General features: G+C 39.8%; 2 protein-coding genes across 2 annotated transcripts; both read left to right on the plus strand.

Moving 5' to 3' along the window:
* Positions 1-290: 290 nt before the first annotated feature.
* On the plus strand, positions 291-830 carry LOC130717540 (uncharacterized). The gene has a single exon (XM_057567786.1). It carries the CDS (start codon positions 291-293, stop codon positions 828-830), a length of 540 nt encoding a protein of 179 aa, XP_057423769.1.
* A 4,136-nt stretch (positions 831-4,966) lies between these two features.
* Positions 4,967-10,083, plus strand: LOC130716987 (polyadenylate-binding protein 2-like). The gene is made up of 9 exons (XM_057567059.1): positions 4,967-5,484; positions 5,638-5,756; positions 6,312-6,968; positions 7,065-7,142; positions 7,235-7,324; positions 8,066-8,203; positions 9,094-9,267; positions 9,353-9,553; positions 9,675-10,083. Exons 1-9 carry the CDS (start codon positions 5,211-5,213, stop codon positions 9,915-9,917), a joined length of 1,974 nt encoding a protein of 657 aa, XP_057423042.1. The 5' UTR covers positions 4,967-5,210; the 3' UTR covers positions 9,918-10,083.
* Positions 10,084-10,292: the final 209 nt, after the last annotated feature.

Below are 10,292 nucleotides of genomic sequence, written 5' to 3' on the forward strand. Positions count from 1 at the left end.
TTCCTTCTGCAGGCGGGGAATTCCTCACTCTAGTATTCGAATTGGACCGGGATGGGTGCACTTTGCCATTATGTTCCATATGTTCATATAAGTGATGTTAACTTGACACTAAAGGATGTCTGGGAGAATGGTTGGAGGTGGGAGAAAATTTGGACTATCATCCCTCATGAGGTCCAGGTTCAAGTTGAAGCTCTGACAGGTCCATCTGGAGCTGATTTTCCAGACGCTTGGCGCTGGCAGCAGAGACCGGATGGAGGAATAATATGTTGTTTGGTGAAGAAGTGTGGACCATGGATCATGTTCAACGACAGATTGTGACTTCAAAGTCGAACCCGGATGGGTGGGTTGCCAGTGCTGAAGTTCTTCAGGTGGCAGCGAATTTCACTCCAGCGCCGGTGGGTTGGACGGTGATGCACGTGGATGGCAGTTTCAACCGTCGTGCAGCTGCTATGAGCTGCGAAGGCCGTCTTCAAAATCATGAAGGTGCGCGGATAGTTGGCTTTGCTAGTTTTGAGGGTATTGGGGAGGTCTTCCTTGCTGAGCTAATTGCAGTCATCAAAGGTTTGAAGTTGGCTTGGCAGAAGGGGGTTAGGAAGCTCCTATGCTATTTTGATTGTATGGAGGTTGTGGAGATGCTCTCCGAAAATAGGTCCCACAACTTATATTCCCATGCTGCGTATTTGTCAGAAGCAAAGAATTTGCTTCATCAAGAGTGGGAAGTATCCCTCCATCACAAGCCTAGAGAGCAGAAGTTGTCCGCTGATGCGTTAGCAAGGATGGGAATGAGGCTTAGGCTAGATTTCTCTATGTGGCTCACCCCACCTCCCTAAATTGCTATTCTGGTGGGGTGTGGCTAGTTGTTTTGCTTTTGTTTCTTTTTGCTTTCCCATGTACCAAAAATAAATGTATGCCATGTTTTTTATTCAAGTCCCTAATAAGATAATATTGAAACTAATTATATGTTAAGAATCGACGTTAAAACATTGATTTGGAGGAAGAAGCTTCTGGTAAAAATGGAACTCTATTATATTAAGAAAGTCATATATATCACATTTTTTCAATGAAAAAGAAAACGAGTAATTTTCAAACTAATTTCAAAACAAACAAAATTAAATAAAAGGATTGACCGATTGAAGATAGAAATATAGAATTGAGATTTTTAAGAGGATAATGATTAATAATTTAAGGCTTAATTGCATATTTGGTCCCCACATATATCTTTTCCACGATTCTGGATCCCAACAAAAATCAATTGCATTATGCGTCCCCAACGAATACCTCCGTCTGCGGAATTAGTTTTTCGTCCAGATTCCATCCAAAAATTAACAGAAAGCTGACATGGCTTTTTAAATTTATATTTAAATTGAAAAAAATAATTTTTATTAAAGAACAAAACTAGAAAAAAAAAACATGGTAAAGTTATGAAAATCAAAACATCTTCATCTCCTTCATCATCTTCATCCTCTCATAAACATCTTCATCTTCTCCATTCCATCATCTTCATCTCGTTTTTCAGTACCCAAATTAAAAAAAGTAAGGTCTAGAACCTCAATCTTAATAATTTTGCTAACTACTCAATCTTAACAATCACGCATTTATCAACCCCTTCCAACGTTTATTATTCACATATTCATCAAACCCATAATAAACTAAATCTTTTAATTCATTTGCATCACGCATTCATCAAACCATGCTCTTGATTCCTTTTCTCTGCAACAATGGCCATGGCACTCAGATCCATTGGTGCTCAACCCAAGCTCTTGAATCCTTTCCTCTGCAACAATGTTCTCATCACCTAGTCATCGAGATCTCTCTTTCTCGGTTCTATATCCATGCTCTCTTCTCACTCTCTTCATGCAACCCCATTGCTGGTTTGACAGCGTCGCATACCACCATCGTTGGCGGTGTCGCACGACCCAAATCTGGTTAATGGTCGCTCCAGTTAAGAGGAAAATAGAACCCAAAACCCATATTTGTTGCAAACCCAGAACTGTCGATGGGTGTTCGTGAGAAGAGAGATCGCGAAAGGGGGAGATTTGCCCAAGAGAGGGGGAGAGGAAGGAGCCAGAGATTCGAAGAGAGGGGAGATCATATCGAGAATGAGTGAAACAAGGAGATTGTGGGAGAGAGATCAAGATCGAGATCAATGGGGTTGATTGGGAATTTCTTTTGAGCGAGAGATTAGGAATTTCATTAAAGCTTTCAAGATTGGTTCTTTAGGGTTCTAGAAATTGGGGGTGCTGTTAAGAAAAAAGGAAGGAAAATGGAAGGTGAAGAAGGTGATCTCTGCCCAGAAATTGAATCAAGTTCAGTGATGGTATGGAATGTGTGATGGTGGTGGGGATTTTGGCATTTTTTTAATTAATCTGGACCAACTTGAGATCTGTTATTTTTTTCATTCTGATTCAATTAAAAAAATTATTATTTTCAATTTAAATATAAATTTAAAAAGCCACATAAGCTTTCCGTTAGTTTTTGGATGGAATCTGGACGGAAAACTAATTCTGCAAACGGAGGTATTCGTCGGGGACGCATAATGCAATTGATTTTTGTTAGGGACCAGAATCGTGGAAAAGGTATATGTGGGGGACCAAATATGCAATTAAGCCATAATTTAATATATAACAACTCAATGAGATTGGTAGCTTGAAACCCGGGGACAGTTCAAGCTGCGAAGCGGCTTATCCGTTCACAAGTTCCCAATGTGGTCTTTCTTTCTGAAACAAGGAGGAAAGCTCATGAGTTGCTAGCGAAACGTAGTGATATGGTGTTGCCCAATGTCTTCCCTGTGGATTGCTCTGGGGAGGGCCATTCCCGGGCAGGTGGCCTTTGTTTGGCGTGGAGCGAAGATCTTGATGTCCACGTATTAATTTTCTCCCTCAATCACACTTTGTTTTTTATTAATCTCTCTATGGCTGAAGAACGGATGCAGGTTTTAGCCATTTATGGTTTTCCGGAGGAAGCAAGGAAAAGAGAAGCGTGGGCTTTAATAGCGCGTCTAAAACCCGAGGTGAATATACCTTGGATGTGTGTGGGTGACTTTAACGACTTCCTCAGTCCTTCTGACAAGTTGGGAGGAGATCCTGTAAACATGATCCGATTGGAGGAGGCGACAAGAGCTTGTGTTGATAATGGCGTAACTGAGGTGGGATTTTCGAGATACATATTTACGTGGTTGAATAAGAGACACACTCCTCATACAATCCAGGAGCGTTTAGACTATGCATTGGTCAATGACAGTTGGCATCACCTATGGCCCATCACACATGTTACTCATATGCCCAAGTACAAATCAGACCACAATCCGATTAGGGTCGATTGTCATTTTAGCAGGAGATACGAGACAAGGAGAGAGCATCGATTCTGTTTCGAAGAAATGTGGCTCCAAGACATGCCAGAGTGTGAAGCCTTAGTTTCTGACGCTCGAGAGGGGGTTGGCCGTGGGCTGCTAGGGAAAATTGGTGAGGTGGGACAGGCTCTTGACAGCTGGGGGAGACAAAAGTTTGGAGACATACCAAAAATGATCTCAGAGGCCCAAGTGCTTTTGCAGAAATTGCAACGGGAGTGTCAAACACAGGATGTTGTGCATAAGACAAAGCCGACATAACGGGTCCTTGAGGACTTATTGCGGAAAGAAGAGGTCATGTGGGCTTAACGGTCTAGGGCCAACTGGCTGAAACATGGTGACAGGAACATGCATTTTTTCCACAAAAAAGCATCACAGAGAAAAAAAAGAAATATGATAGAGAAATTGGTGGATGATGGTGGGAGGAGTTGGGTCGAGGACGTGGACATTGGTAGAGTGCTATCTAATTACTTTGGAGGCACTCATACTTGCTCGCAGCTCGTATGATATCCATCTGAAGCATCTCTAGAACCGAGTACCCTTACATTGTCCTAGAAAACATTATGAATCCGACTCACAAGTATGATCCTCTAAAGAAGATAGCCCTCTTATCAAAAGCAATTAGATTAGAGTGAACGTGACGAAGATTATGATGACTAACTCAAAGAAAATTTCGCACTCTTTCATTTATAATAAAGCAATCCATTTATTTTAATTGAAATTATAATATTTTTTCTATTGCACATAAGAATTAACTTTTCCAAAATTTTTAATATGAGAAATTATTTTCCATGTAGTTTATTAATTTAATGTAAATAAATCAATTAGTCTAAATTTTAAAATACCGTCCTAAAATACTTATTAATTTTTTTTAAAGATACTCGTGCATTCCACAGTCTACTTACTAGTTACAAGTAATAATTTTATCGGCATAAACCCTAAACAATGTTATCAAATTACACCTCATCAAAATAAAAATTTATAAATACAAGTTGTGTGATAAAGCGATGCGCCGCTCAACCATGGCTAGAAATGATAGATCACACTTGCAAAATTGTCTTTGCTCTGTTTATCGTCCTCCATGATGAATCACCCCCATCCCATTAGATCTCCGACGATTCTTGATTCACTATTCAAATCTTCCTTCTCGATTCTCCTACCTCGACCGCCCATCGGAACCAGCGGTTTAAGAGCACGCACGCCCACAGACGACGAGCTACCGATGTCGTCATTCCCCAATCACCCCATCCACCACAACGACACTCCTCCGCCTTTCCAGGTCCCACTTAGATCTCTCTGTCTCCTCACAATAAATTCACGCCATGAACCATCTTGTCAGATCCAATCTTTTCCGCCGCAAACCACGCTCTAAAATCCATGTCGTCATCACAACCAAATCACACAAATTCCATCAGAGTATCTTTACAGGTACCTACCTGCATCATCGATTCACATTCACACCAATCCATTCCAACCTCTTTTAGCTAAAAAAAAAAAATCAAATCAAATCTAACATTGGGCAAACACAACACTAATCAGCAGTGGGCTTTAGCCCGACCAAGATTGTCAGGCCTACATTGAACTAGGGTTTCCTCAGCACCACCTATATAGTTCAAAAACTGACATGTATACCAGTGCGGTGCAGCCAACCTCTGCCCCTCCTTACTGTTGAACTGAGAAAAAAAATACAAAAAAATTTTTCAGTTTCTCCGCCGTCATTCTCACCCTATCCTCGCCCACCGTTCGGATCTCCGGCGGGTCTATCTCTACTATATTCTCTCACAAAATCAAAAAAAGTGCTTCGGTTAGGGTTTAGTTTATCAGAGTTCAATTTTTCTCTATTTCATCGGAATTTTTATCATCAATGGCGCAGATTCAGGTGCAGCATCAAACTCCTCCGGTTGCCGCTGGTCCGGCTACTCCCAACGGCGCCGCTGGCGGTGTGGCTCCGGCCCCGAACGCGAACTTCGTGACGACGTCGTTGTACGTTGGGGATCTTGACCAGAATGTCAACGATTCGCAGCTCTACGATCTGTTCAACCAGGTTGGACAAGTCGTTTCTGTTAGGGTTTGCAGGGACTTGACCACTCGCCGCTCACTCGGTTATGGCTATGTGAATTTCAGCAACCCTCCTGATGGTTAGTCTCTGAATTTTGCACGTTTTTTTATTTTATTTTGATGAATCTCCTTCAATTTGTTTGTTTTATGGTGATGTCGAATTGGTGATGATTATGGTTGAATTGGAATTTTCTGTTCTGTTCTGACATGTGGGTATGTTGTTGTTTTCTTAGCTGCAAGGGCATTGGATGTGCTGAATTTCACTCCACTGAACAACAGGCCTATTAGGGTCATGTATTCCCATCGGGATCCTAGTATCCGTAAGAGTGGTACTGCTAATATTTTTATCAAGGTGACCCTCCTTATCTCTTACCCATTTTGAGGTTTTTGTATGTATAAATAATTAGGGTCAAAATTGCAATTTGATAGATGGTATTACTTTTCAATCATATTTATGTTTTTGGGTTGATGTTTAAATTTTCAAAATTTAGATCTAGGTAGAAGGATTGAAGCTTTGTTGATTTAGGAGTTAGGATTGAAGTGAAGTGGAGAATGATTCTGATGTTTTACTCTATTTGTTTAGTTGTGGGGCTGGGCAGGAAGTGTCTGTTGTGTGTTGTTTTAATTGACTTATTGAATCTGATGATTTGCTAATGATTGGTGTACTGTTAGTGTAAATCATCCAATTGAATTTCGCCAAATTAGAAAATGTGTTTTTGTTTAAATTAAAATTTAGAACAGAAGTAATTGTTCCTCCAGGCATGCTGTGATTGGTTGCTACTGACTGTGTATATCTGTTAAACTCTCATTGTTTTTTTAGTTGTGGGGCTGGGCAGGAAGTGTCTGTTTGTATGCTGTTTTAATTGACTTATTCGGTCTGATGATTTGCTAATGATTGGTGGTGCAGAATTTGGACAAGGCAATTGATCACAAAGCGTTACATGATACTTTTTCTTCTTTTGGAAGTATTCTTTCCTGCAAGATTGCAACTGATGCCTCGGGCCAGTCCAAAGGCTATGGCTTTGTTCAGTTTGACACTGAGCAATCTGCGCAGAATGCGATTGATAAGTTGAATGGCATGCTGATCAATGATAAGCAGGTTTACGTAGGTCATTTCCTACGCAAGCAGGATAGAGATAATGTTCTCTTTAAGTCAAAGTTCAATAATGTTTATGTGAAGAACCTCTCGGATTCATTTACTGATGAGGAGCTGAGGAATGTTTTTGGAGAGCATGGAACCATTACCAGTGCTGTTGTAATGAGAGATGCTGATGGTAGGTCAAAGTGTTTTGGGTTTGTCAATTTTGAAAGCCCAGATGATGCTGCCAAAGCTGTTGAGGCACTGAATGGGAAAAAGTTTGATGACAAGGAGTGGTATGTTGGAAAAGCCCAGAAGAAGTCTGAACGAGAGGTTGAACTGAAAGGAAAATTCGAGCAGACTGTTAAGGAAACTGTTGATAAGTACCAAGGTGTGAACTTGTATCTGAAGAACTTGGATGACTCCATCACAGATGAAAATCTGAAAGAACTGTTCTCTGAGTTTGGTACAATAACTTCATTCAAGGTATGTGATATGATTCTTTTTGCTGGTTCTGTATTGGTCAATTTTTTTGTCTTGTTAGAAGAAATTGAGCATTACATTTCTTTTTGCCTCTTGCAGATCATGCGAGACCCAACCGGGATAAGTAGAGGATCGGGATTTGTTGCATTTTCAACTCCTGAGGAAGCATCACGAGCTGTAAGTATAAGACTGGTAGTAGCTATCTTTGTTTTGTTTAATTTTCACGGAGTAACTTAATTGCTCATATTCAAATCTGTTGGAACTTGTAGCTCGGTGAGATGAATGGCAAAATGATTTCCGGCAAGCCTCTGTATGTTGCCCTTGCTCAGAGAAAAGAAGATAGAAGAGCAAGATTACAGGTAATGTGGTAGAAATAGTGGTTCTCCAGTTTTTTATGTGCTTTATTACTGCACAGATTTTAATATTAGCCCAGAAAATTCCTGAATTTGGTATATTGCATGTTTTCCTCTTAGTAGTTTGCACATAAGAAAGAAATCCCCTGTATGTGCACATCAACAAAAAAAAGTCTTGAAAACCTTAAATTTCATTTTTTGAAACCAAGATACGAGTTACAATACTTTAAGGAATGATTATTTTAGTTGAAGGTGCCAAGAGGCAGGTCTTAGGCACTAAGGTAAGATGTCAAGTTGAGAGATATGGCCAAGGATTGCCTATTTCTGCCTTAGGCAGAGTGCCCCTTCAGTGAGGTACACTTTTCTTGCTCTTGAGTGTGTTTTTCCCTGACAAGAAAAGCCATATAAAATGAGCAAATGGAGTTTGTATTTTTTTTTATAGAATCGAATTGTGGCATTTGATTTATGTTGCCAACCTCACATAGTTCGGTAATCATATTGCTTGATTGATTGTTATTGTGGTGTTCATAATAAGTAATTTTTCATTTAAAATATTTAATGTCACATTAATCAGTTAGTTTTTCCCATCTCAAGTTATATATGCTCTAGTATGATGGTTATGTTTTAGTATGATTGGTGGGTTATTGCTAGTTGGGAAATGATAAATGTAAATTAGAGAGGATCTTAGCTTATTGTATTTATATGTGCAGCTGTTGGTTTCTCACCTTAATTACTGATTTTATGCAGGCACAATTTTCACAGATGAGGCCTGTTGCAATTTCACCTTCTGTTGCGCCCCGCATGCCAATCTACCCTCCTGGTGCTCCTGGTCTAGGGCAACAATATTTGTATGGGCAAGGCCCCCCAGCCATGATTCCTCAACAGGTAATTATGAACAACTTAGTAGCGTATTAACTATACGTTTTATTTTTGTTGATAGATCATGCATTAGAAAGTTGATGTTTTATTGTAAGATCGAAATTTACATAGAAGTCAATGAGTTTATGGCATTGGTGTGCCTGCATGGGATGTCATGTGTTTTGTATGTGTGCATGAGGCATGTGACATGTATGCATGAACGTTTGCATGGAGCATATTAATTTAAAATATGAGGTAAGTTTCTCATGACCATCAATGCATAGTTGTATGCTCAAGATTAACTAATCTTACTTCTCATTTATTACAGTGTTCATTTTAGTATGTATATGAGAATGAATAGAGTAAGAAACTGCATTCCTGTAGTGTGTTGCGTCCTTTCTTAATATTTCTTGATTTTAAATATACTTTTACATATTTTAAGCTGGCATTTTGAAAGTTATTTAAGAATGAAATGATTTTTTTTGTAATCGAGCTCAATGGTGCAGTGTGATCCATATAGCCAATCTCACTTAGTCGGATAAGAAGCTTTTCTTGTTGTTGTCTCTCAAGTGTCAAAGAAGTATTTGACATGTGTCTAAGCCGGTAAAAATGATGATTTAATAGGATGTCTGATGAGGAGTTTATTATGTCATGTGCCATGTTTCATAGCTATTCACATTTCTGTTGGTCTTAATGTTCTTTTACTTGCGAGCCTCGCATTTGTTTGTTAATACATAATATATAATACCCGAGTAAAGTTGTTTTAGTTTTTATTCTTCTATTAGGTCTGCATGTTACATGGTTCAGTGCATACTGTGTTTGTTTCTGAAACTATTTGGCATACATATATTGTCAATTTTTTAAGTTTATTTGTTTAATAACCAATTTATTCATATTGGTAATCTGCCAATGTTCAGGCTGGATTCGGATACCAGCAGCAACTCATGCCTGGGATGAGGCCTGGTGGCGCTCCAATGCAGAGCTTCTTTGTTCCAATGGTTCAGCAGGGCCAACAAGGCCAGCGCCCAGGAGGACGCCGAGCAGGTCATGTTCAGCAACCCCAGCAGCCAATGCCTATGATGCAGCAGCAGGTCTGCTCATGCACATCTCTGGTTTCACCCCTCATTTTCACTGTCTGGCTTGTTGATAATTAGAATTCTGTTTTTTTTGTCTCAGATGCTTCCAAGGGGACGTGTTTATCGTTACCCCCCTGGTCGCAACATGCAAGACGGACCTATGCAAGGTGTAGCTGGAGGAATGATGTCAGTCCCTTATGACATGGGTGGTCTTCCAATCCGCGATCCTGTGGGACAGCCGATGCCCATTCAGGCTTTGGCTACAGCTCTAGCAAATGCTCCCCTTGAGCAACAGAGAACTGTAAGCCCTGTTTCCTATCATTATTTCAGCACTTTTTTTTAGTTGTAAACATGTCATTATGTGCACTATGTTTGTGTCATTCACCCTCATACTGAAACCTTGTCATGAATGGTTTTGCTAGATGCTTGGTGAAGCTTTATACCCGCTAGTTGATCAGCTGGAACATGATTCAGCAGCTAAGGTTACAGGCATGCTTTTGGAGATGGACCAGCCTGAAGTGTTGCATCTGATTGAGTCACCTGATGCTCTGAAGGCTAAAGTTGCTGAAGCCTTGGATGTGTTGAGAAATGTTGCTCAACAGCAAGCCAACAACCCGGCCGATCAACTCGCATCACTCTCTCTCAATGACAATCTTGCGTCTTAGATTCTGTTAGTTAAACATGAATCCAAACTCTGGGTGATTTTTTCTATGTTAGTACTTAGTACTGTGAAAACTTGTTATGTTTGATGTTTTTATGTTACATTTTGGCTTGCTCTAGAAACTGCCCAACACTTAGATTGATTATTTTATGGATTTATGGTTTGCTTTATTTCGTTGGTGCGCTATTTGATTGTTTGTGTGATTGCAGGACATCTTATCCGGGCAATATTTTTTCTTTAAATGAATTGTTTTAGTATGTGTGAAATTTTGTTTGTTTTCAGCCATTTGATTGGTTGAATATTTGAGTTATATTTTTTCAATATTGTAGCATTTATGCTCTATCACAGCCATTTGGTTGGTTGAATACTTAGGGGCGCT

This window comes from Lotus japonicus, chromosome 5, assembly GCF_012489685.1.
Source record: "Lotus japonicus ecotype B-129 chromosome 5, LjGifu_v1.2".
NCBI classification, from domain to species: domain Eukaryota; kingdom Viridiplantae; phylum Streptophyta; class Magnoliopsida; order Fabales; family Fabaceae; genus Lotus; species Lotus japonicus.